Source organism: Emys orbicularis, chromosome 2, assembly GCF_028017835.1.
Source record: "Emys orbicularis isolate rEmyOrb1 chromosome 2, rEmyOrb1.hap1, whole genome shotgun sequence".
Classification (NCBI taxonomy): domain Eukaryota; kingdom Metazoa; phylum Chordata; order Testudines; family Emydidae; genus Emys; species Emys orbicularis.
Genome location: NC_088684.1, coordinates 297054220 through 297081909, shown reverse-complemented (window position 1 = coordinate 297081909; position 27690 = coordinate 297054220). Strand labels below are relative to the sequence as shown.

The 27690-nt window shown below is 45.4% G+C and overlaps 2 protein-coding genes and 1 long non-coding RNA gene across 3 annotated transcripts; all 3 read right to left on the bottom strand.

The window, feature by feature from the left end:
- Positions 1–336: 336 nt before the first annotated feature.
- On the bottom strand, positions 337–16368 carry LOC135873889 (zinc finger protein 84-like). Its single transcript, XM_065398498.1, has 3 exons — positions 16323–16368; positions 16053–16145; positions 337–1490 (listed from the first exon to the last, which is right to left on the bottom strand). The coding sequence occupies exons 1-3, from the start codon at positions 16366–16368 to the stop codon at positions 337–339; spliced, it is 1293 nt and encodes a 430-aa protein (XP_065254570.1).
- On the bottom strand, positions 2430–8550 carry LOC135875079 (zinc finger protein 783-like). The gene is made up of 4 exons (XM_065400058.1): positions 8128–8550; positions 4330–4456; positions 3701–3814; positions 2430–2563 (listed from the first exon to the last, which is right to left on the bottom strand). The coding sequence occupies exons 1-4, from the start codon at positions 8548–8550 to the stop codon at positions 2430–2432; spliced, it is 798 nt and encodes a 265-aa protein (XP_065256130.1).
- A 1483-nt stretch (positions 16369–17851) lies between the features above and the next one.
- LOC135875256 (uncharacterized) lies at positions 17852–27341 on the bottom strand. Its single transcript, XR_010561166.1, has 5 exons — positions 27278–27341; positions 26324–26545; positions 25438–26034; positions 23130–23250; positions 17852–17929 (listed from the first exon to the last, which is right to left on the bottom strand). It is a non-coding gene; the product is annotated as an uncharacterized LOC135875256 (long non-coding RNA).
- Between the last annotated feature and the right edge of the window lie 349 nt (positions 27342–27690).

Here is a 27690-nt window from a genome sequence, read left to right as displayed (position 1 = left end):
GAGCGGCGCGGAGCCTTGCGGGGCTGGTTGGAGCAGCCCAAGGAGTGGCGAGCAGAGCCGTTTGCGGGGATGGCTGGAACGGCTCACAGGTTGGTGAGTGGAGTGGAGCAGCTTGTAGAGCAGAGCAGTTCGTGGGACGGCAGGAAGTGGACTGGCTCGTGGTGAAGGCTGCGGCGGAACCCCACGGAGAGATGGCTGGCCGGCCTCGGATCACGTAAGGTGCCCCTTAACACCCTGCGTGCCCCCCTTTTACTAAGTGTCTGTCGCCAGCAGTGCATTTAAACAGCCTCCTGCTGTGTAAGTCACCTGCTGTCCTGTACCAACCTCAGTGACCATTCAAGTTTTAAAGGACAGGCTGCGCTGACCAGAGTCCTCTTTTGCATGATTCTTTTGGTGCTTTACAAAAGTCACCTTTAGCCTGAAGTGTTCACCACATTCAGTGCAGGTGTAGGGCCGCTCTCCTGTGTGGATGAGCTGGTGGCTTAGCAGACACTCCTTCCGAATGTAGCTCTTGTTGCATTCCACACATTGATAAGGCTTCTCTCCAGTGTGGCCCTTCTGATGTCTAATAAGGCCTGACTGGCAGCTGAAGCTCTTTCCACATTCCACACATTTATAAGGCTTCTCTCCTGTATGGACCGTCTGATGTCTGATAAGATTTGACTGGCGGCTGAAGCTCTTTCCACATTCCACACACTTATAAGGCTTCTCTCCTGTATGGACCGTCTGATGTCTGATAAGGCCTGACTGGCAGCTGAAGCTCTTCTCGCAGTCACTACACTTGTAGGGTCGCTCTTGCGCGTGACTATGCTGGTGTTGCCGGTAAGTCTCCCTCACTCTGAAGCTCTTCCCGCACTCAGTGCACTTGTAGGGCTTCTCTCCCGTGTGGATACGGTAGTGACTGGTCAATTTGGATTTGGTGATGAAGCTCTTCTCACACACGGTACAGGCATAGGGTCTCTCTCCTGTGTGGAGTCGCTGATGGGATAGCAGGACAAACTTCTGCCGAAAGTTCTTCCCACACACAGTACAATGGAAGGGTCTCTCTCCTGTGTGGACTCGCTGGTGACGTAGGAGGTGTTTCTTTTGGATGTAGCTCTTGTCACACAAGGCGCACTGATAAGGCTTCTCTTTGCCATGACTTATCTGGTGATTTATAAGACTCATCTTCAGCCGGAAACTTTTCCCACACTCTTTACAAGCATAGGGTCTCTCTCCAGTGTGGATTGTGTAGTGGTTGGTCAGCTTGGATTTCTCATTGAAGCTTTTCTCACATTCCGTACATTTATACAGCCGCTCCCCCGTGTGGATTCTGTGATGCTTGATGAGAATAGACTGGTGGCTGAATCGTTTCCCACACACAGGGCACTGATACGGCCTCTCTCCCGAGCGGATTCTGTAGTGACTAGTCAGTCGTGCTTGATCAGGAAAGCTTTTGTCACATTCAGTGCAAGGATATACTTTCTCTACAGTGTGACGTTTCCGATGAGATTTATCAACAGTCTTGCAAGCGAAGCTCTTTGATTTCTCTCTTGCGCAGGGCTGTGGTTTTGGCTGGAGTTCACCAGAACCTGCCTCACACAGAGTAGATTTCCCAGGTCTGATCTCTGCAGGGTTCTCCGGTTGTATATTTGAGCTGCCCTGCCTCTCGGAGGGCATTCCTACATTGGGACTCCGGAAAAACTTCTCTGCAGATCTACCCGATAACTTCTTGGTCAGCTCCAGGCTCACAGGACCTTCACCATGATGCTGATCCTCAGATCTGACCAAAGCCCCTTCACCTGATAGAATAAAGGATGATTATTATTTGCATACATTAGCATCTAGAGGCTGTTCTCTGCACTGGACGAAGCACAAAGTACAAAAGTCCCTGCCACCTACAGAATCCAGACAGGGATTTAAATAAAATGCTTGATTTTTAAAGAAAGCCTCTTCACCTGAAAATGGGGGGGGAGGAGAGAATAAATCAGATGATGAGAGAGCTACACTGCCCATAGTCAGCCAGGCGTGGTAGGAAGCCAGGACTGAGGTCGGAGATGAAGGAATGTCAAGTTCTGGTTACAAAACAGAACAACATGAGAAAAAGGCAGAACCTTTAAGAGCTCATCAGAGTTTTGTTGGCATTTCCAACATTTTACTCATTCACTGCATCCAAGCTGTTTGAATTACTCACCGGCGCTGCGATCTGGAAGGCTCTCTTTTGGTTCTGAAGCTGGCTGATCCCCAATAGGTGGCTCTTCCTCTTGCTTAGTTCGGGGTGAAATGTGTGTGGAAATGGAAGATTCTGTTCAGAGGAAAGAGAATCACAGTGTATTTTTCTAGTGTTCACAGAACATTTTTTTAAAAAGAGTTGAGACCCAATTTCAAACCTAGGCCAATTCTTTGCCAAAACAGACAGGTCTTCTGAACACACACAAACATGCCTGCAGTCATTTAAGGTACATCGACATATGGATAAAAAACCTGCGGCTGGCCTGGGTCAGCTGAGAGGGGCTCGGGCTCTGCGGCTCCAAAATCGCTGTAGAGATTCTCCGGCTCAGGCTGGAGCCTGCGGTCTGGGACCCTGTGAGGACGGAGGGTCCTAGAGCTCAGGCTGGGGCTGCAGCCTGAACTCTACACAGTGATTTTTAGCCCCAGAGCCTGAGCCCTGCAAGCCCGAGTCAATTGAATTGGGCCAGCCATGGCCCTGCTGTGGGAATTTTATCCCTCTGCAGACATACCATTACAGGCTCCCCAGAGCCGCACTGCTGAGCTCCCAGATGACAGCCACAATTAACAGGCCCCCAACACTTCCCATTTTAACTTTCCCTTTGAAAAAAAACAAAACCAAAAACATTGAATTCCACATTGTGTTGATGAGATTCTAGGACAGGGGCGGGCAAACTTTTTTGCCTGAGGGCCACATCGGGTTTCTGAAATTGTAATGAGGGCCAGTTAGGGGAGGCTGTGCCAGGCGTGGCTCAGCCCCTACCCCCTATCTGACCCCCCCCCGTTTCTCGCCCCCTGACAGCCCCCCCAGAACCCCTGCCCCATCCACCCCCCCGCTCTCTGTCCCCGATCACCCCCAGACTTCCAACACCCCTCATTCCTGACTGCCCCCCCTGGACCCCTGCCCCATCCAAGCATCCCTTCTCCCTGACTGCCCCCGGAACCCCTGCCCCTGACTGCCCCCCGCTGCCCCATCCAACCCCCCCCTCCTTCCTGACTGCCCCCCCCCGGGACCCCACCCCCATTCAACCCCCCCCGTTCCCCGCCCTCTGAGCGCCCCGACCCCTATCCACACACCTGCCCCCTCACCACCCCCTCCTGAACTCCCCTGCCCTCTATCCAACCCCCCCGCTCCCTGCCCCCTTACCACGCTGCCTGGAGCACCGGTGGCTGGCAGAGCCAGCCACGCCACCACGCAGCACAGAGACCGGGTCAGGCCGGGCTCTGCAGCTGCGCTGCCCCAGGAGCTCACAGCCCCGCTGCCCAGAGCATTGCGCCGGCGACAGAGCGAGCTGAGGCTGCGGGGGAGGAGGAACAGCAGGGGGGGGCTAGCCTCCCGGGCCAGGAGCTCAGGAGCCAGGCAGGAGGGTCCCACGGGCCGGATGTGGCCCATGGGCCGTAGTTTGCCCACCTCTGTTCTAGGATATGGATATCCCTGTGCCATACATAAACATCATTCCTTCACAGCCCTACATAATCGGTCACCACTCACCTGTCTTGGTGTCTGTAGACACTTCCCTTTCCTCTGGGTCCCCTTGATCCCTGACACATGGCTCTTCCCCTTGTTCAATCCTGGACAGAATGTCAGGTTTGGAAATTGCATAGTCTGATCATGGAAACAGACACCAGGGATCATTATGCTTCATTAATAGCCACTGAGTACTTGCTACAATGTCAAAGGACTGAGAATTACGTTAAACCAATCCCCTTCCATCACCAGAGATGATTGGCAATTTGAGTGTAGACAAAATAGTAAAAAAACCATAAAACATCTGGTAGAAGATCAGTTTTGGACCCTGCAGCTGATTCAGAAATATCCACATATACGGGGGGCTGTTTATTTAATCTCGTCTGGTTCTGAGCAGGTAGAGAGAGATTTTTCTGTCCAATCTCTGCGTGTATCAGTTAAATACACACAAGAAAAATATAGCTAGTACTTTGATACTGGACACTAAAGTATTAAACCCATCCTTGGGTATTTTTAGTCTCTTTAAATGGGGGCTGTGTAAAGTGGACCAGTCACAAAAGTTCTAAGTGAATGCTGATCTACCCAAAACCACGGGAAATGTAAAAAGCACTGATCACGGAACTTCTGATAAATGAATGAAAATACATCATTACCCAGTGAGAGCAAAGTCTCATAGTTGCTCTTCATCACATTCTTGTAAAGCTCCTTCTGCCATTCATCTAAATTCCCCCACTCCTGCTCGTTGAAATACACTGAGACGTCATCGAACGTCACTGGGACCTGAAATCACAAATGTGACACATTCAGCACCGTCAGCTGCAGTTGTTTCCGGACACCTATCCCGTGACTTTATATCAAAGGTAGCGGTAGAGGTTGGTAATGCCTGAAAATAATTTTTATTTTCTGGTGTCTCGTTAGTAGCCAATGAAAAAAATCTCTGGTTTCTGTCCTGTATCTTTTTAACAAGTGTCCCAATCAGAAATGCCAAAACCACCACACTCAATTTAGCCTCCTCATTGAGCAAGTGTGTGGAGTGCGCGTCAAGTATCCTTTCACAGGAGAGAGATTTTTTTTTAAATTTCACTTATCAGTGGCACATAATATTTTCTTATGAATTTCAAATCCAGGGCACTATTGCACACCCAGAAGGAAATCTAGTTATCCCTCAAGTCCTATTTTGAGGTAGTTGTTCATTAAAGGATCTACCTCTCATAGGTAGATAAGAAGACTCTTTACGTTGGCAAAGGGATTGACAATATGAACTAATAAAGGAAATGGGAGTTACTGACCTGTAACTAGAGAGTCTTCAAGATGTGCAGTCCCTATCTGCTTTCCACTGCGGGTTACCCATGTGCACCATGCACCCAGAGCCAGAGAATTTAAGGATAGTATCCACTGGTCTGCCCTGACTCAGCTTGTGCCTCCGTCCGAGGGGATAAAGGGCAAGGCCGACCGACCATCTCTCATAAGAACATAATAAGAACGGCCATACTGGGTCAGACCAAAGGTCCATCCAGCCCAGTATCCTGTCTACCGACAGTGGCCAATACCAGGTGCCCCAGAGGGAGTGAACCTAACAGGTAACGATCAAGTGATCTCTCTCCTGCCATCCATCTCCACCCTCTGACAAACAGAGGCTAGTGTCACAACCCCAATGGCCCCCTCCCTCAGGGGGTCCCCTGGGGAGGCAGATCAGCATTGTATGTTGCTAACACTGGTGCAGGCATTGCAAAGCATTTTGGGAAGGGTCAAAGGTGTGAGTGTGGAGTGAAAGGTTCCTTTGCAGGTTGCAAGAGGCCAAAGAGGGAGGGAGGGAGGGAGGGAGAAGAGAACGGGTTAACTTGACCCTCCAGCTACGTCCGAAGATAAGACACGGACTCCAGCCCAAGGCCACGGCACACAACCGACTCTCGGCTGCCCCAAGAAAGATGGGGGCCTGGACTCCAACCCCGAACAGCCGTGAGAACAGAGCAGTAAACTGAACAAGACTGCAGGGGATGGCAAAAAAGCTAGTGAGACGGCGAAGACGAGCGAGGGGGAAAACAAGTTTCGCGTCCCTGAAGCCGGTGTGTTTTGGGGAAAGCTAAGGAGGCCACAGAAAGCCGGTTTGGACTGGTACAAAGAGCATGGGGGACAAAGGTCCCTGAACAAAACGCCCACAAAAGACCCCAGGACTTAAAACCCTCCTAAGAGCTGAAGCAAATCGGAGACCAACAGTGGACCCTGGACGACCTGTGCACAGGACAGAACGCTCGTCCACCCTTCCCCCTCTTCTTCTTACGTTATACCTGGGCTTGGCCAGCCCTGGATTGTGTGTGAGAGAGTATGAAAGTGGGTTAGGGCATGGGCACTAACGCTTTCTTCCTTCCTCTGAGTGACATGGGGAGCACCCCGCACTCACCGCTGTTATTTTATTAATAAAGCTTTAACATTTAGTCACTAGGTGTGCTCCTTCATCTCCTCCCCTAAAGATCCTGCAGCCTCAGCCCGATCACCTGATGCCCCAGGCAGATTGGTAACGGAAATCTGTCACACTGGGGACACCATTCCTTACCCATCCTGGCTAATAGCCATTAATGGACTTAATCTCCATTAATTTATCCAGTTCTCTTTTAAACCCTGTTATAGTCCTAGCCTTCACAACCTCCTCAGGCAAGGAGTTCCACAAGTTGACTGTACACTGTGTGAAGAAGAAATTCCTTTTATTTGTTTTAAACCTGCTGCCCATTAATTTCATTTGGTGGCCCCTAGTTCTTATATTACGGGAACAAGTAAATAACTTTTCCTTATTCACTTTCTCCACATCACTCATGATTTTATATACCTCTATCATATCCCCCTTTAGTCTCCTCTTTTCCAAGCTGAAAAGTCCTAGCCTCTTTAATCTCTCCTCATATGGGACCCCTTCCAAACCCCTAATCATTTTAGTTGCCCTTCTCTGAACCTTTTCTAATGCCAGTATATCTTTTTTGAGATGAGGAGACCACATCTGTATGCAGTATTCAAGATGTGGGCGTACCATGGATTTATATAAAGGCAATAAGATACTGTCTTATTCTCTATCCCTTTTTAATGATTCCTAACATCCTGTTTGCTTTTTTGACTGCCGCTGCACACTGCGGGGACGTCTTCAGAGAACTATCCATGATGACTCCAAGATCTCTTTCCTGATTAGTTGTAGCTTAATTAGCCCCAATCATATTGTATGTATAGTTGGGGTATAGACGCAAAGAAACCTTATCTTTATGGAATACAGTGCAAGAAGGAACTGCCATCATCGCTCCAAGCTCGCCAACCCTTCTAGCTGAGGAGATGGCTATTAGGAAAGTGACCTTCATGGAAAGGTGACATGGAACAGGAAGCTAAAGCTTCAAAGAGGGGGAAGGGGCTTGTGAATACTGAGAGAACAATGTTCAGGTCCAATTGGGGAGCAGGCTTCTGAATAGGTGGGAAGGTTCTGATTAGGCCTTTCCAGAATCTAGTGGTCAGTAGATGTGCGAAGACTGAGTAGGCCTGAGAAGGTGGATGGTATGTGCTGATTGCCAACAAGTGGACTCACAAGGACCAGATGGACAGGTCTGATGTCTTCAGAGAGAGGATATAGTCCAAGATGAGAGGAATATCTGTAGTTTCTGGGAGAATGCTCCTTTGGCATGCCCAAGAAGAAAAGCGCTTCCATTTAGCAAGGTAACATCTTCTAGTAGAGTCTTGTCTACTATTAGGAAGGATGTCTTGCATGGCTGTGGTGCATGAACATTCTAAGGATGATGGTGCGGGTTCCCCAGCCTGGGTCTGACTGGGGCCTCATGGCCTTCTCCATGAGGTATTTGCAGAGACAAAGTTCCTGCCCATCTTGGGCATGGCTGGGGAACAATCAGCAGATACTACACCTCACCGTGATCTGGGCTTCCCCAAGGCAGTCCAGGCAGCACGAGTGGTCGTCACTGTCCAAGAAGGATCTTGGGCAGGAAAGCCCAGAGTTTGAAGCCCAGAGTCCAAGGCATAGTCTGGCACCCAAACAGGGTACCGGGGGGGGGGGGGGAGCAGGATTTCCCCCAAAGAGACTAAATCTAAACACTAAGAGATCTGTAAAACACTAAACTAAAAACAGTAAAAACTATTTAAAAGCTACATCTAATTCTTGTTTTATAAGCCAAAAGTACAGACACTGGAGGTTCTGACCCAGACCATGCAGCGGTGACAAGGAACTGGAGAGACGGTCGGTCTCCTCCGGCCTTTATCCGCTCGGACAGAGGTGCGTCGTGAGCCAGGGCACATGTGTGGACCAGTGGACACTACTTTCAAATTCTCCAGGTCCGAGTGCATGATGCACATGCATAGCCCTCAGTGGAATACAATAGGGACCATCACTCGAAGAACTTTCCCATTTCTATGACTATATGACACCAAGATTTGCTTCTGTCCCTCAGCACCAGCTGGGATATTGTTACCTTGGGGACTTCTCCCTTCGTGCCTGGGGGGAGTCTCAGGATCCAAAAGTTCCTGTTCTTCAGCAGGTTCTCCATGTTCTCCAGCCTCCTCTGCAGCAGCCCGTACTCCTGGATCAGAGTTCCCAGCACGGCCCACTTACTCTCCAGCTGATTACCAAACTCCCCAACTATTTTCTCACAGTTGACTAATTTCTTCTCAACCGACCCTGTTCTCCCCTCCAGATTCACCAGTCGGGAGGGAAATGAATCAACCTTCCCCTCCATGGTTTGAACTGCAGCCGCTACAGTCCAGGATCTCGCTGCAGCTTGATCTGAGCCTCTCACAGACATTCTGTCAGGCACAGCAGGAAGCTGGAAATGAGTTAGATGCGGTGATGCCACGTCCCATTCAGGAGCCTGTTTGAAAGGGCAGAATATAAACATGGAGTTGGCGTCACCCGCTGATTTGGCAGACTGTCAGCTAGACAGACAAACCGCATACGGGCTGCTCACGTGCTGCAAGGGTACTTGGTGCTTTCTGGGGCTGGATCTTTATTCTAAAGGAGTCACTCTCTTGAGGAGACCTGGTCTGTTGCCATTTTTGCTATTGGGATAATTTTTAACGGTATATAACTGCTGACTAAACTGTATCAGCCTGGGATTTGACAAGCATGAAAACCTCAACTCCATCTGTAATACCACTCCAACCCATTAAAATAAATTCTGATGTTTTCTGGGTTCTAGAAAGGGCACATGTCAGTCGCATAAGAAGTTTCAGATACATCTGGACCCTCCTCTGGCTGACAAATGCGGCCCCATTTTCTAAAGCAGACCTTTCAGACATCACTATTTTGTCTGCACTAGTGAGTATGTTTTATTTTGCAATAGGTTAAGCAGGTTTGAAAGTCAATAGCCCCTTCTCTGGAACATCTGTATCAAGTACAACAACATGTCTTCATTCACCATTTTCTGCCTGAGAGTCCCACATACCCAATGCAACATCAGTGAAAATAAGCGCTCTATTTGTCTAACTATTTAGGTAATATTGTTGTTTTAAGGTTTAGAATGGGAGACGGAACCCAAAAGAATCCAGAGCTCTCTTCCAAAGAATTTTGTTAATTCTTTGGCACACAGTTAATCAGTGCTCTCTGGAAGTACTGACCCTGATTTGAGAACACTTCAAAAAAAAAAAAATTGGTCAGCGGAAGACCCAGGTCATGCTTGGTTTATAGCAACCCAGCGAGGATCCAATAGCAAAGCTGAAATGTAAAATCCAAATCTGCTTTTCCACCATTGGAAGTGAATAGAGTGCACACAGACTCTTCCCCATGCTGTCCCTCTGCAGCTTTAAAGGAGCAGAAGAAAGATATTTCTGGTAAATCTCTGGGAAGGTTACAGCTAAGGGACAAAGTCTACACAGAGATCCATAGGTGCTGGAACTAGGGGTGCTGCCGCACCCCCTGCCTTCAAGTGGGTTCCGTTCTATACAGGGGTTACACCGTTTAGTTCAATGGCTCTCAGCATCCCCACTATACAAACTGTTCCAGCGCCCCATGGCAGATCCTTTTCCAGAGGAGAGAGGGAAACGTGCCCGGCAGCCGGGCTCTACACTAGTCAGCGATTATTGATTCCCGCCCGCACCGCTGCGTCCCGCGCACCCTAAAACCCTGGGGCGGGGTTACAACCCGCAGATTTCTCCATGCGCCGGGCACGGTCGCTGCTGGCCGGGCGGGCCGATCCCTGCGGCTGGGGAGCAGCAAAGTCCCGGTCCTTGCTCAGCTGCAAACGGCCCCGCCCCAGCCGGAGCCGCCCCCGCCCCGGGGCTCAGCCCCCAGCCCGGCCGGGGAGCCCCCGCCGGGCCCTTACCTGGGCAGCGGCCCGCTCGGCCATGGCCCCCCCGGGCGGGGCTTCTCCAGCGGGCCCGGCCCGGCCGAGCTCCGCTCCCGCTCCGGGCTGGGCAGAGCCCCGTGTCTCGGGCTAGTTCCACGGGCCCCCGCCCGGCTGTCGGACCGAACCAACGCCCTCAGGGAGGCCTTTGTGACGCCACGTGTCTATGTCTACACTGGCTCCCGCTGCTGTAAGTGCCCCATTATGAGGACACAATAACACCAGGCAGGGACCGGAAGGAAGTGGAGCCATGTTCCACTTACCGGCTCTGGTCAATGAAGTGTGAGTGTAGACACCCTCACAGTCCTCCAGCAGCTGTCCCACAATGTCCAACAGTGACGGCTGTTTGGGAACGCCTGCAGAGACAAGAGGCTGTGGATGCACAACTATCGACCGGTTGTAGAAATGTGGATATGTACAAAGATTGCAGGGGGGAAGCAAACAAAGGGGTACCACAGGGATCAGCAGCAGTGCCCCATGTGGCCGGTGCTCCAGCTAGGGCAAGAGTCAGGATCCGTTTGCAGTGGAGTCTCAGTCTAGCCAGCTTTCAGAGGGGCATCCGTGTTAGTCTGTATCAGCAAAAACGAGTCCTTGTGGCACCTTAGAGACTAACAAATTTGTTTGGGCATTTAGCCAGTCCCACCACCAGCCAAACATGGATGAACCGAATCCAGGAGCAGGAACCTCAGCTATGTGTATGCAGCTCGCATTCTCCCTTACAATGTTTAAATGTGAAGATGGCACCAGCCCAATCCCAGTTTAGCAGGACATAGGTATCTACTGCTCATTGTTTTACTCGCACAACAGAGGAACAACAAATAGAGGTAGAGTTGTTATCTGCTTTTCATTCCCCCTTAGAGTGAGGCACCATGAGCTTATTTGTTATTGTACATAGGATCCTCTTCCTGAAAATGCTGCTACAAGTTTAGAACCTGTGGAGTCAGTATTGTTATTTATTATTTAGCACGCACAACATATTAGGCACATTATGGATTTTTTTTAAAATAAACATCACCTATGGACAATATTAATGATGAACTCTCAGACTGTACTGTAATCACAAACTGGACAGATCAGTGTGACAGAGAAAGTTTATTTATGTCAGCAAAATTCACAGAATTTTGTGACCCCCTATACAGGTAAAAGGCATAATATGGCCATTGCACAATGGGGTCTTGGTCCATGACTAGAGCTCCTAGGCATGACAGTAATACAAATAGTAAATAATGTTTACTGTGTGCCTGTAATGTCACTTCTCTCCCCTCCCCATTTACACACTTCAGCGGCAATCGGCTAACAAATGCTGGATAAAAGAGTTACTATATTTGGCATCTTTCCTGCACTTCTTTGACAGAGTTCAGATCTACTATCATTTATTCTAAACAGGGGTCCCCAACACGGTGCCCGTGGGCACCATGGCGCCCGCCGGGGCATCCATGTGCGCCCACCTACTGGCCACCGGACAAGCAGCCCACCAAAATGCCGCCGGGAAGCAGCAATGTCAAGAAGCGCTACCGCCAAAATGCCACCGATTTGGCGGCGACGCCTCTTGATGACACTGCTTCACAGTGGCATTTCGGTAGCGACGCCTCTTGACGTTGCCACTTCACGGCGACATTTTGGCGGCTGCTTGTCCGGCGGCCACGGTCCTCGGCGGCTAGTCGTCCGGCGCCCGCCCCACGGAAAAGGTTGGGGACCACTGTTCTAAAACAGCCCCTTGGACTAGGACAATTGCTTATTGTGTTGTGCTCTCGGATGTTTTGCTCATGCTGTAACTCGTCATTTGACAGCAATCACTTAAAAAAAATCTTTATTGAATCTTAATAGCAAACTAGCTTCAAATATGGTACATATGAGATTGTTGCAACATAACACAACAGGATACCACAAAAAGCAGCATCAAAAATACAAGTATCTACATGAAGACATCATCATGTTTATGGGTTGTATGTATATTCATTCTGTTTAGAGACACAGTAAATGGTTCTGCAACAGTCCTCTCCTTGGGTAAAGAAGGGATTGGAAAAGTCCTGTTCAAGTAGTCATCACACTAGCAACAATGTTTCATATTTTATTAGTGGTAGGCATAAATCTAAAGTATGTTTTCAGGATCTGTGTTGAGAGAATAGGGTTGCTTTTAGCAGAGATTCAAGGAACAAACATTTAAATAAGATGTTAACTGAACTCAGAAAAGATACCTTCAGAAATAACAGTAGTAGTAAAGACAACTAACCTTGCATGAAAAATACCTGTTCATTTTACACAGTATAACATTAATTGCTTTTTTTGGGGTGGGGGGGGGAGGTTAAATTCACATACAAACTATTCACTTATCCACTATGGGTCCAATCTTGCTCCCATTTAAGCCAATGGCAAGATTCCCATTGACTTCAAGGGAATCAGGAACAGGCCCTACATCTTTGGAAACAAAACATAAAACTTATCTTCGTTATTTCCAAATGGCCTGCTGAAGCTCCATATTTTCTTTTTCACTTTATTTTAGGTTCAATAAAGTCTTTGCACTTTCTTTATCACACATAAAGATACTGCACTTCACTATCACAGCAGAGTGTTTTTTAGCAGGATATAATAATGTTAATTCAGTGAAACACTTAGCAGAAGACTCTTAAGAAGGGCAGTAGTCCTCTTTTTGCAAATGTGCTCAGTCCCAGATGGGGGAAAGCCCATATTGTGTCATTTACACACCCTATCAATGTGCTTCTGCCTACATGCAAGTGCAATTTTCACGAAGTGACAGATACAAAGACTGGTTCCTGGTTCTTTTACTGGTCTCATTTCCAACTAAGGAAAAACAATCCATTTCAACAAAAAAGGAGTCTGGTTCTTGGTCTCCCTTCAAGATTTTGAGCTGTTGGTCAAAAAAATAATACAGAATGCCCCATTTCTATACCCCTCCAAAACTCATGACTCCTCGAGCTATTAATTCCCATTGCATTCTATAGGAGCTCACCCCTATTGCCCAACAGCTTTCACTGTATTCTGTGGGAGAATCTAATTTTATTGTCAAGCCTCTTCAGTGTTCAATGTTTTCTGCTTAACGTTTTATTTGATTACCATTTGTACAGCATTTGAACATATAAAGTGCTATATGACTAGGCTTGGAAGGATTAGATTTTTATCAGTAAATGTCAGAAAATGTCAATTTCACCACAGGTAAGCACAAATCAACAACAAATATTTCCATCAATAATAACTGCTGTTTACAGATAGGCAAAGTAAGAAAAATGCCGATTGAGAACTTGTTAAGGTCAAATCCAGTGATTTAGACTTCTGAATAAGGCTCGTTACAAATGGACTAGAGAATGAATAATTAAAACAGGTCGGATTTGTTGATTTAAGGATATTTTGACATATGATGTTGAAAATTTGTGTTTTAATGGTTTATAAAGCTTTAACTTTTTGCATCTCAATGTCTACCATCTTTAAATAATTGTCTGATCCCCCACAATTTCCTATAACTGTGAAAATTCAAACAAACAAAAAAAGCTTAAAACCCATAATTTTGCACAACAGTGAAAATGTAAATCAATAAAAAAAGTTCAAATGCTTAAAATACACTCATATTATCTGCTAAAATTATATTTTAAAAAATCGAATTCTGCCAAGCCTATATGTAAATGCTAGGTCCCACTATTATTCTGCATAGCACTTGTGGAGCATGATCCTCATGCTCCACAAGTTGATAAAGTTTTGCATCCTCAGTAGCTATTGTTTACTTGTGTTGTTGGATGTTCTGCATTTATCTTCTACCTATCATCAATATTTGCTCAGGAAGACCTCTGTAACTGAGCTATTGCTACCACATGGATCCTTCCCAAGGGTGGGAACTACTTTTGTTGTTGTACTTGTTGCGCAAGAGGGGAAAACATTCTACACAGAGTTGTTTGACCAGATTCTGCCCTCAGTTGCACCTAAGCCACCAATTGCAGGAGTGTAACTAGAGTGCCAGATTCAGGCCTCTATTTCAGGGGGTTCTTGAACCATTTCATGGTTTGAATCACATTTTAATGCAGAGATCATTTAGGGGATCAAATGCCCACTCATTCGTGATCGCAGAGAATCCCTATTTAGGAGCGCATATCATTCTACAGCAACTGCTTACATGGGAAAGTAATAATTGGAAAGTATTTAATGTAGGTTTAGTTGTCTCTCATGTGATTTAGCAGTTGTAAGGAGAAGTCAGCAACATGAGACCAGACAGCTCTCTGCATACCCACCACCAAGCAGTCCGTGGACCACCTTTTGCTCTATTCAATGTGCATCTTGCAAAATTAATTATTTTAACTGCTTACCTGCTAGGTAATAATACAAACATTTAATAGAGGAAAAATAAGACTAAGTTAGAGCAATTAGAATAATAAAAATCTTGGTGAACCTCCCCATTAGTTACCAGTAGGGTTGCCAACTTTGTATTTAAAAATCGGACACTCCAGCTGGAACCACCCTGCCCTAGCCCACCGAGCCCTGCCCCACCTCTTCCCCCAAGGCCCCACCCCCATTCGCTTCTCTTCCCCCCTCCCCAGTCACTTGCTGCTTTTCCCCTTTCTGCCCCTCTGCCCTGGTCAGGAGGGACATGCCTGCAAAGCCAGGGCTGGGAGCTGCAGCCGCCCAGTGCAGGTAGGAGGAGGCCCCAGCTGAGTAGGAGCTGGCACCGATTAGTGACCAGGCGCCTCCCCGCCCTCAGTGACGGGACTTCTTGTACGGTCAGTAGATTGGACTGGACGCTGTCAGATCCCCTTTTTGACTGGATTTTCTAGTCGAAAACCGGGCACCTCGCTACCCTAGTTACCAGGCATCATTCATTGAAAACAAATGTTATTATGTATACTACAATGTAGCACTCTTCACTGTAACAGCTGATCATACAATACAACATTTTACTCTTTTCCCCCCTCTTTAGTTCTCCCTAACTGCTCATATGTAGGCACAATTGGGCAATGTTAAAGTCAACTCCCCATAGAATTTGGAGGATTTATTTTAACACCCCCTTCCCTGCCCCCCCACACCCCCCCAAGACAAGAAAGTCCACATCATAAGGTTTTTAAAAAAAAAGGGCACAAAAACAGGTGTTTTTTAATTGTTTGCAGGCCACCTTTAAGCAAGGCATTTAACAAGATGCACAGGTTTGGTAAGATTTTCTGACCTGTGTTTGATTATGTTTTTAAGCAGATGACTCCACTGTTTTTTTCCCCGATCTCCATCTGCTGACGCTTCCTCTGAATTTGGAGCCAGTGCTGCTTTTGGTTTAGAGAGAAGAATAATCCCACATAAATTTTGCCTCTCGTCATTCATGTTGCACAGAAGCGACAGAAAGGAGAACATTACCCATTTCTGTTTTCTCTTCCAGGAGCTCAAAAATGAAGCCTGCATCTCATGTGCTGTAAATTACTCTAAACTGTGGAAGTTTGAACTACATTTTGTCTTTGGACTACTAACATGCGTTGGTGCTTTCACTGCTGGCACCACTGTCATTTGACTGCGCTTAATGGACTTTACCATTTATTTCCTATTTTTAACATCAAGAAGCCCAATCTCTTAAACTGATCTAAGGCTCTTTGAAGCTCTAATTTCTATCTAAAATTCTGTGAATGATCTTGCTCTGTTCCGTAAATTCTCTGGTGATGTGATCAAAGGTTCCTCATGTCAAACTTCTCCCATGTTTTCTGCAATGATACAGTCTCTCTCTCTAGTATAGGTTAGTTGGTGTTTTAGAATATGCTTTTTTGAATGAAATTTTTGGTATAGTCAATACACTTTTATATGTCCGTTCTCCCCCCTTGCATGAATCATTTTGATAGCTAATAAATTCAGTTGCTTCTCAAGGTTTAAACAGATGAGCTACAATGACAGATCCATCTCATGCTTGAGTTCAATTCAGTGTTATAAAATGTCTTCTTACACAAAAGCTTTTCCCACAGTTGGTACATGTGTATGGTCCATATTCTCAGATGGATTTGTTGGTGACTGAGTAGAAAATGAGTTACCATAAAGCTTTTGCCACAGTGGTTACAGGCAGATGTTGTGAGTCCGTAAGTGATTAGTAAGTCTCGGTTTCTCAGTAAAGCTTTTCTCGCATTCTGTACATTTATAGGGTCTCTCTCCCGTGTGAGTTCTCTGGTGTCTAATAAGATCTGCATGGCGACCAAAGCTTTTTCCACAGTCTGTACATATGTATGATGATACCTGACTCTTTTTTGCATGAATTTGCTTGTGTTTTAAAAGACCTATCTTCAATTTAAAGGTTTTCTTACATTCTGTACATAGGTATAGTCTCTCTCCTGTGGGTGTCTCCTGGTAGAAAAGGATACCTTTGAATGTATTGGAATCTCCTTTCCCAAGAGTCGAGTTACCCATTCTGCTTCCAGAAAGATTCAACGGCTCTGTTGCTGTGCTCCAATGACTCTCGCAAGTTATTCCCTTGTCAGGAGTTTGGAAAACCAGGTCTTCTGATCTTCCTGAAAATGATCCATGCAGTTCCATATTTTCTGGAGCTTCCTCATTATCCTGCACTTCAGTTTTGATCACAATCCCATCATCCACTGGAATAAAAAGAATCCAATCATTCATTTCATCTGCTTGGGAAAAGGAAATCTCCTAAGAATAAAACATTCCTGATCCATAATGCACACAATGCTTGTAGGTCATATTGCTCCTTGAGGGAAACAAAAAACAGAAAAGTGATAACTTATCGGACCAGTAAATAATGTATGTCACTCAAACTTTTGCATATAAAATGCCTCTCATAAGCTGCCAATTCCAGAAGTTTAAATAATTTAGATTGAAAGAACTCCACATTATGTCATCTAATCTGTCTCCATGCATTTTAACAAGATAGATTTGACTTTGTAAACCATCCCTATTAGAAGCCATGAATATCACCAGTAATTAAGATTCTGCAACTTTAATGCCCTCAAAATCCACCTGTGCCTCTCTACTGCTACTGACAAAGCCCTTGTCCATACCTTTGCCATCTCACTTCTTGATTTTTGTAACCTTCTCTGTGGCTGCCTTGATTCTAACCCCTTCCACTCTACTCCATTCAAAAAGCTGCTGCTAGTGTCATCTTTCTCCCTGTCACTCAAACTGAATCACTTAACTCCCTGCCCCCTTCCCTCTTTTTTACTGCATTAAATAGAAATATGTCCTTTCCTTCAACACACGTATCATCCTGTCTCCAACGTCTCTGCTCTCATTTCCCCCCTACTCCCTCTATATTTCCCATGCTCCTCCCTGTTCTCTCACCTTACTGCTCCCTTCTCCGACTCTTAGCATTGCTCCTTAGAGTGCCCCTACATTTGGAACATCATCCCTCTTCTTTGCCAAGCATCTCTCTTGCCTCCTTCAAACCTTTTGTTAAAACATCTCATGGAATTCTCCCTACCTCATGCTCCTTACTAATAATTCTTCACCACTATCACCGTTCCTAAATTATTTTTCCATGTTAGTAATGGTGGCCATATAAGTACCAAAAGAGATGTTTCATCTTAGACCACATGTTCTGCAAGGTAGGGCATGTATCATACCATTTGTTTAAAAAGGGTTATGTAAATTTATATCAGTATGTGATTTTTAATATTAAAAAAATACTAGTAATAACACAACATTTCATCCAAACACTCAGAAATTGGAGGGATGAAAGGAGAGAAACTGCCTTAGACCAGAAAGTTCACTGGTTCCCATATCTATAATGAACTTATGAGAAGATCTTGTTATAAAATAGCAATACATGAGAAAAGACAAAACTATAAGAGTTCATCATGATGGTTTCTCTTGCCAGCTTTAAGTCATTTACTCTTCTGAGATGTCTTAATCCATTACTCACCTATGCGAGGATTCATAGACATTTCTCTTTCCTCCAAGCCCCGCTGAGCCTTGACACGTAGCTCTTCTCTAGACTGCATATCATGTTTGGAGACTGAATAGTTTGGACAAAGAACAAAAAAAATTCCCATAATATCTTAATATTCACTGGTTATTTTTTAAACTTCAAAGAATGTCACATTATCTGAAACTAAGATGCTTACATTGCTGTGATAGTAGGTAAACTGAGCAGAGGTAACAGTGTTAAAGGTGACCATTTTTAAGTCTGTTCACCTTTTCAGCTTATGAGACTTTTGGTCTACTTATTTATTTTTGTCAAAATCCCTGTTTTCATGAATGTCTGTTTAAAAACAGTGGCTTTGACCTCCCCATGAAAACCCAAGGGACTGGAATTTAAACTCTGCCCCTTGCTGACATCACTGCTATTTGCACACCTTGCAGCTGCAAATAGCATTTTCCTCTCCATCCCCACACAACTCCTATGTACTGACAGATTGCACTGCACCATCCCTACAGAGCAACTGAGCATGCTCTATCCCAGGGATGCATGGGCTGAGCAGGACTTTCCCTGCAATTGCTCTTCCTACCTGCTGGGGGACACTGTAATACCAGACACTAAAACCAAGAGCAGGGAGACTCTCTCTCCTATGCTTTCAATGCTCCTGCTGCTGACACCTAGGTAGCGTGGAGAAGGATGAAGCTGCCTGATTCAAAGGCAGAGAGGTGAGGAGAAAAGAGATGCAGAGCTGGGGCAGAAGACACTGGATGTTAGGAGAAGGGGCAGGAGTCTGCCAGGGGATAAGAGCAGACGGGAGGCTGGGAGCACAGGGGTGGAAGGCTCTATAGTCACTAGAAAACACTCTCCAAAGAACATGTCATTCAGTCCATTTAATATTCCTTTGCAGTCTAGCAAATAACTCTGAAACCCACTGATGTCCAAATGCAAACGGATGGACATCATACCAAATGGACTGAAGGTGAAAAATCCATTGCTATCTACATACTGCACAGACCACAGTGAGAGATTATGCCATACACTATCAAAGAAACTGAGGAACCACCTGATCAGCATCCTATACAGCAAACAGGAAAACATCAAAAAAGAGCTCTCCAACCTGGAGACTTTAACCCTACACACAAACGGACTTTACTAAAATAAGACAGGAGATCTACATTACACACTTAACCGCTCTACAAAGGAAAAAGGACCGTAAGCTGTCTAAAATCCTACCTGCCACATGGGGCCACAACAGTGGTACCCCTAACTCACCCAGCAATATCGTCAATTTATCCAGCTACACACTCAACCCAGCAGAAGAGTCTGTCCTATCTCGGGGACTCTCTTTTTGCCCCACCACCCCCACGAACATGATACAGTTCTGCGGTGATCTGGAAGCCTACTTTCACCGCCTCTGACTCAAAGAATACTTTCAAGATAACACTGAACAGTGCACTGGTACACAGATACCCTCCCACCAACAACACAAGAAGAACTCCACATGGACTCCTCCTGAGGGTCGAAATGACAGTCTGGACCTATACATAGAATGCTTCCGCCGACGTGCACAGGCAGAAATTGTGGAAAAACAACATCGCTTGCCTCATAACCTCAGTCGTGCAGAACGCAATGCCATCCACAGCCTCAGAAACAACCCTGACATTATAATCAAAGAGGCTGATAAAGGAGGTGCTGTTGTCATCATGAACAGGTCTGACTACCAGAAGGAGGCTGCCAGACAACTCTCCAATACCAAATTCTACAGGCCACTTTCCTCAGATCCCACTGAGGAATATACTAAGAAACTGCACCATCTACTCAGGACACTCCCTACACTAACACAGGAACAAATCAACACACCCTTAGAGCCCCGACCGGGGTTATTTTATCTACTACCCAAGATTCACAAACCTGGAAATCCTGGACGCCCCATCATCTCTGGAATTGGCACTCTCACTGAAGGATTGTCCGGATATGTGGACTCTCTACTCAGACCCTATGCCACCAGCACTCCCAGCTATCTCCGTGACACCACTGATTTCCTGAGAAAACTACAATGCATTGGTGATCTCTCAGAAAATACCATCCTAGCCACCATGGATGTGGAGGCTCTCTACACAAACATCCCACATACAGATGGAATACAAGCTGTGAGGAACAGTATCCCTGATGATGACACAGCACAACTTGTTGCTGAGCTCTGTGACTTTATCCTCATGCACAATTATTTCAAATTTGGTGACAATATATACCTCCAGACCAGTGGCACCGCCATGGGCACCCGCATGGCCCCACAATATGCCAACATTTTTATGGCTGACCTGGAACAACGCTTCCTCAGCTCGCGTCCACTCACACCCCTTCTCTACCTACGCTATATTGATGATATCTTCATCATCTGGACCCATGGGAAGGAGACTCTGGAAGAATTCCACCACGATTTCAACAGCTTCCACCCCCACCATCAACCTCAGCCTGGACCAATCTACACGGGAGGTCCACTTCCTAGACACCACAGTACAAATAAGTGATGGTCACGTTAACACCACCCTGTACCGAAAACCCACCGACCGCTATGCCTACCTTCATGCCTCCAGCTTCCACCCCGAACACACCACACGATCCATCGTCTACAGCCAAGCGCTGAGGTACAACCTCATTTGCTCCAACCCCTCAGACAGAGACCGACACCTACAAGATCTTCACCAAGCATTCTCAAAACTACAATACCCGCACGAGGAAATAAGGAAACAAATCAACAGAGCCAGACGTGTAACCAGAAGCTTCCTGCTACAAGACAAGCCCAAGAAAGAAACCAACAGAACTCCACTGGCCATCACCTACAGTCCTCAGCTTAAACCTCTCCAACGCATCATCAGTGATCTACAACCCATCCTGGACAATGATCCCTCACTTTCACAGACCTTGGGAGGCAGGCCAGTCCTTGCCCACAGACAACCCGCCAACCTTAAGCATATTCTCACCAGCAACCACACACCGCACCATAACAACTCTTACTCAGGAACCAATCCATGCCAACTGCTCACATATCTACACCAGCGACACCATCACAGGACCTAACCAGATCAGCTACATCATCACCGGTTCATTCACCTGCACGTCCACCAATGCTATATACACCATCATGTGCCAGCAATCCCCCTCTGTTATGTACATCAGCCAAACTGGACAGTCCCTACGTAAAAGGATAAATGGACACAAGTCAGATATTAAGAATGGCAATATACAAAAACCTGTAGGAGAACACTTCAACCTCCCTGGCCACACAATAGCGGATGTAAAGGTAGCCATCTTACAGCAAAAAAACTTCAGGACCAGACTTCAGAGAGAAACTGCTGAGCTTCAGTTCATTTGCAAATTTGACACCATCAGATCAAGATTAAACAAAGGCTGTGAATGGCTATCCAACTACAAAAGCAGTTTCTCCTCCCTTGGTGTTCACACCTCAACTGCTAGAAGAGGGCCCTACCTTCCCTGATTGAACTAACCTCGTTATCTCCAGACTGATTCTTGCCTGCATATTTATATCTGCCTCTGAAATTTCCATTACATGCGTCTGACGAAGTGCCCACGAAAGCTCATGCTCCAATACATCTGTTAGTCTTTAAGGAGCCACAGGACTCTTTGTTGCTTTCCACTGGCTAAGTGTGTATCACCATCCCCCTCTAGTGCCACATCCTCACAAATGATAAAAACCTTCTACTCCTTCCACTTACTCTATTACCTCAAGTGGTAGAGGTCTGTATGGATCTAAAGATCCTAATTCTGCTGATGACCCATGTGGGAAGGACAATATGGTTCCTCAGGATAAATTAAAAAAAAAAAAAAAAAAGGAATACTTAAGAAATTACATCCAAAAAACTACATTAAAAGAACATGAAGGTTACAAAATCAAGCATGAATGAAGGACACCTATAACCTTAATTCAGCCCCCTTGTGCTTATGCCCATTATGATAGTCTTTAATTATGTGATGATATACTATGTTTTCACACAACTCCTGCCCCATTGCTTGTAAAAGACGGATTGTGTTTTGACAATAGATTGGGTTGTGTTGTGAAAGAGGTTGTTGTCTGTAGGACTCCTGCTTCATTTGTTGAATAAGTTGGAAGGTGTGCAGCGAATGAGGCAGGGAATTGCAGGAAGAGAAAGGGTGGCCTTATGGTTAATGCCACTGAATAGTGCCCTGGAGAACTGGATTCTATCCCTGCCTCTGCCGCAGAGTTCCTATGTGATGCTGAGCAAGTCACTTAAACCAACATTTTCACAGGTGGCTATTGGTTTTTTTTTCTGCGGGTGTTCCTAATTTTCTGAAACAGCACCACACATGGGGTTGTACTAATTTAACTACTTCGATAACTGCTATGGTGGTGGTGGGGGTTAAGTCAGTACAAAAACTGTATACAGACCAGGTACTGGGAGGGGAGAGGAGGTGAGGTGGGGTGGGGAAGGAGAGAATCAGACTAGGAGCAGCTCACACTACAACTTCATGATTAAAAGGTCCATGGGGTTTGTGATGTAATTCTTTCACCTAAAATTAAGCAAAAACTGCTGAGGATGAAAGTGTGTGCCCAAAAGGCAAACTTTAAGGGGGGGGGGGGGGGAGGTAAAAAATAATCTTAGAACTAAAAAAAAAATACATGCTAAAATATAAGTAATCCTAGAAAAGATCAGAAAGGATTTGCAGATTACTTTAATAAAGATCCTGCAGACAGGCAGAATGTTTGCCAGGAAATCAGTTTTGCTCCCTTCAGGAAATTCAGGGAGAATCCCAATCACACCACATGTACTAAACCACTTGGCAGTTTATAAATCAGCTGAAAGTCCAGATCCCCTTCAAGAGGAAGAGAACACACACCTAATCTTTCCCATTGCCATTTTTTCTTGTTTTAGAGTTGGCATATAGATTAGAAGGGATATAATCACAAATTACTTAAATACTTTATTCTTGAAATATCCTTTACTGAAGGAATGTTTCATCCACATCACATATGGAAAATAGCATCTGTGCATGTGTTGTTCAACATACACAACTAAATAGTGTATAAGCATTATTCACAGAAGGAAAACGGTGGATATAGAGGTATTAGAAACATGACTGTGTCTATCAATCTTCTTTTACAGAAAAGGACGTATGGAGTTGATCTTCTATCACAAAGGTTTTGGAGCATCTAAGAACTGATCCACCAGCAATCAAAGGATTTGAGAAACCAGACTGGAGCCAGCCCAAGAACTGTACATATTTCACAACTTCCAGAGAATGAGTGAAAACTGACCTTTACCCAGTGAGATTAAAGATTCATAATTGTCCTTTATCACTTTTTTGTAAAGCTCTTTTTGCCACTCTTCTAAATTCTTCCCTTCAGGAGCTGCAACATTATCAAATGTCCCTGGGACCTGAAATAAAAAATATTGCATACTTAGTATCTTTGATTACATCCTGACAAGGGCCTTTCTGAGAATATTAAATTAGCAGACATTTGCCGGATGTTTCTGATGGCACTCATGCTACTGTATATCTCCTTTACAAAGAGGAATGAGATATTTATACTGCTATGTCTATGTCTCTCTCAAAGTCAGTATAATCGTTTCAAGGTGGTATTCCTTAGCTCTTCACTGAAATCATGACTTCCCAAGCAACAGAATCAAAAGGTAGAAGTAAAGACTATTAAAGTCATCTTGGCCAATCTCTGAAACTCAGTGCAGTTGTTCTCTTCAGCACACTCTTCAGTGCTTTCTTTGTCCAATGTATTTTAAATTATTCAAGCTATGAGGCAACTCCACAGTTTAATAGATCTCACTGCCAGGATTTCTTTTTCCTGATAATCAACTTAAATTTTCCTTTGCTCATTTACAATTCCTTAATTCTAGCTATACTGTCTTGTACCACACTGAATACTTCCTCTCCCTCTTTAGCATTTATACCTTCCAAATACTGGCAGACTGTTGTATCGCTCCTTCACCAATACATATTTTTAAAAAAAAACTTTTTTTTTTAAATCTTTCCTTATAAATCAAACCCTCCAACCCTTTAATCTATTTTGTTGCTCCTTTTTTCAATTCCTTCCAACTCATCTAGATCTTTCTGATTTGAGGTGACCAGAGTTGAGTGCAGTATTATAGCTGCAGTTTCTTAAATCCACTTCCTCTTCCATTTCCCAGATAGGAAGTGCTTCTTTTGGCCTTGAATCTTGTGTAATGCCCACAACCTCCACACAGATTAAACAATCTCTGATGACATGTTTCTTTGCTCCTACAGTTATAAACATAACATTTAGAAAATTAAAAAAAAAAAATATCAATGAAAAGCTAGTGCAAATACATCCAAGACTGCCAATTTCACATCTAGCTTGTAGCTCCCCGCCCAATTAATTTTAATATTAAAGGACACAAACTACATGTAAAGTTGTATCAATACTTGCCTGATCAGTATTATTGTTCCCACGTGGCTTGTATCCATTTGGTAATATTAGGAGCGAACACTCTGCCTTTATGTATTGCCTTTCATTCAAATGGGTATCTAAGTGTTTCACAAATGTTATCAATTGTACAACCTATGGATCCAGTTCTACAAATCTGTAGTCATATGAGTATTCACTTTTACATTAGAAAACTATTCCATGAGTAAGCACTACTCAGATGATGGTTTGTAATATCTGGTCCTAAACAGGATCGCCACCCAAAACTGATGTACAAGATACTGAACTGAACCGAAACTTAGGGCATGTCTACTCTTACCTCCGGAGCGATCGATCCAGCAGGGGTCGATTTATCACGTCTAGTGAAGACGCGATAAAATCGACCGCCAAGCGCTCTCCCGTCGACTCCACCGGAGCGAGAGGCGCAGGCAGAGTCAACGGGGGAGCGTCAGCACTTGACTTACCACAGTGAAGACACGGCGGTAAGTAGATCTAAGTACATCGACTTCAGCTACGTTATTCACATAGCTGAAGTTGTGTAACTTAGATCGACCCCCCCCACCAGGCCTAAGACACTGTTTAGCAGTCCCCAGCAAGGTCTGCCCAGATCTGAAGACGAGGTCTGTGTAGCTCAAAAGCTTGCCTCTTTCACTATCAAAAATTGGTCTAATCTCCCACTCTTATCTCTCTAACATGCTGGCTACAACAATAGTACATAGTATAAGCTCTATACTACAAACAAGTCATCCCAAATCAAATGAGATTATTCACATGAGTAAGGATTACTCACTCATACAAGTACAGATTTGCAGGATGAGGATCCATTTTAGAGCAGGAAGTAAAGAGGCGTACAGTATCCAACTGAAATGCCAAGCAGAAATTTTTACTTGGGCAGAATGTAATTGCACAAGCTGAAACAGGATCAAGAGAAAAGTACCATGATATTTTCTGTATTCACAAGAGCTCAACAACCATATGCCTCCTAACTCTATGGTGCACAATGTTAAGTAGCAACTCAAAGGGAAAAGTGCAACCTACTGAATCATTTATATTTTTATTTCCTGCAGCACCTAGGTGTTCCCTTGGAGAATTCCCATCCAAGTATTTTCTTATTATGCTCTCTTAATTTAAGAGAAACAAATAGAATATCAAATATTTAAATTACCTTCAAATGTTCAGGATTCCGGATTCGTTTTCGAGTTTTATTACTTATTCCACCACAGAAACTTTGAGGTGTTCCAACAAGCCAGTTTCCGTCTTCGCCCAAAATGAATTTTTTGGGAACTGCTTCTTTCAGTAGGCGCCGGTTTTTCCTAATTTTTAGAGGATCAATTTCAAAAGAACTGTCCTCAAAATGTTTAGAACATAGTCGCTGATGTTTTGATGGAGTTCCCATTTCCCGACCCATGTTGTGAATCCACTGCTTCAAGAGAGGTTTGTTATGTAAAGGAAAGCCATAGAAAGTAACTGTACTGTTCTTATATACCCCACTCGTAGCATTTTGACAGTTCAAAGCTGAGCAATAAACCATTGTAAAATGAGCAGTAGAAGCAAATCTAAAACAGTAATAAGATGCCAAGAGGTCAGTTTGAAGGGTTTATAATCAACTATTGCTTTAATATTAAGAGCAGTAGATATATGCACCTCAACAACGTACAGTGTTGTAAAATACAGGAAAAGATTAAGTTCAGAGTGAAGCAAAATGTAGTCATGGAGCCAGACTTCAATATAGGACACATGCAGACCTCAGCATAGTTGACATCTGTAAAATACAAAGAAAAGTCAGCCTCCTGCTTCTTAAATTAATACCGCTCTTCCTTAAACCATATACTGGTATACAGTTTCCACAACTCCAACTACCTATTTACAGCCCCCAAACTAAAATGTCCCTTTTAAAATAACATAATTTAACATTACCATGCACATCTCCCATATATTAAACACCCCTACATTATGCATACATACAAGTACACCCTATCAATCAGGATATTTGCTAAGAATTTTGCCATATTCAGGAGCAAAGAAATATTTATAACATTAGGGTTACACACAAGGCAGCAACAGAAAGGTGATGTACAATGTCCAAAAGGAGCGATTCATATGAGGAAATGTCAGCTTTATACTTGTCAGGAAGAGGAGGAGACTTTGGTTGCACACTGAAGTAGAAGCAAGTCTCAGAGGATCGACATATGGAACGTCCAGGGGCAGGAAGGAGCTCTTAGAAGAAACATATTGGAGTGCAAGAACTCAAGTATATGCTGATGCACAGGGGCCTGTAGTCAACAAATCAGATATGTACCTACATTTTAAATTGGGACGGAGGCATGTGTGAAGGAAAAGGAAATGTCAAGAGAAGGGACTCTAGAAAGGAGAATGTTGGGAATGCATTGTACAAACAAATTTAACCCCAGATACCCCAGAACTGGTTCTGGGATATGTCCTTTCCCTGGAATAAATCTCTTGACCATTTCCACATATCTGGAAGTGTCTGAAGTTCCTGACACTCTGGTCACACGAGCAGCACACCACCAGTGTATTGTGTCAAGAAGCACCATTCCATCACACTGGGGAAATGCAGGTAGCCCTGCTCCACCACATCAATGGGGGGAGAAGGGGCATAGTGAACCCTCCACTCTGGTTCATCGTGCCTGGGCAGCCCTGATCTATCAGCACAGCACGCTACGAGGGGCAGGCAGCCCCTGGCTCACTGCCCTGATGCACTGTGTGTGTGTGTGTGGGGGGGGGGGGGGAAGCAGCCCCACTCCGCACCCCAGTGCATTGTGGGGAATGTACAATCCACCGCACACAACCCATTGCCCCGGTGCATTACGGGTCGGGGAGCAGACAGCCCCACTGCATCCTGGGGGGGGGTGCAACACCCAGTCCAACGGCCCACACAGAATTATTGGGGAGCATCCCCACTCCATCGCCCCTGGGCATCATGGGAAGTGGCGCCTCTCCCCCCTGGCAGCCCCTCCCAAAGGGGCTCCATGAGACTCTCTCACCTCCACTGCCGGGCAGCCATCTTCCCCCTCTCAGTCCCTCCCTTCACTACCGTCCCACTCCCTTCGCCCTCCCTCGGCGCGCGCAGCAGCCTGTAACGGCCCCACCTTGCGCACGCCTCTGGTCTCCGCCACCAATGGGAGACGACCACCCACCCACGAGAGCAGGGAAAGGTTATGATAGGCCGCGAGGACAACGACCAATCAGAATCGACGCCAGCTTAGGACGGGTAACGGCGGCGCCACGCGCCCAGCCACACGCGCTAGCGAACGCCGGTAAGCTTCAGTCTTACCACAACGGCACCATTCTTCCGTCCTCCCCTCTGATTGGCCAACCTCTTCCGGCACCCGTCCTCTGACTGGTGATCCACGGGCCTGAGGAACCAATCAGCCTCTTTATTCCTCCACTTTCCCCC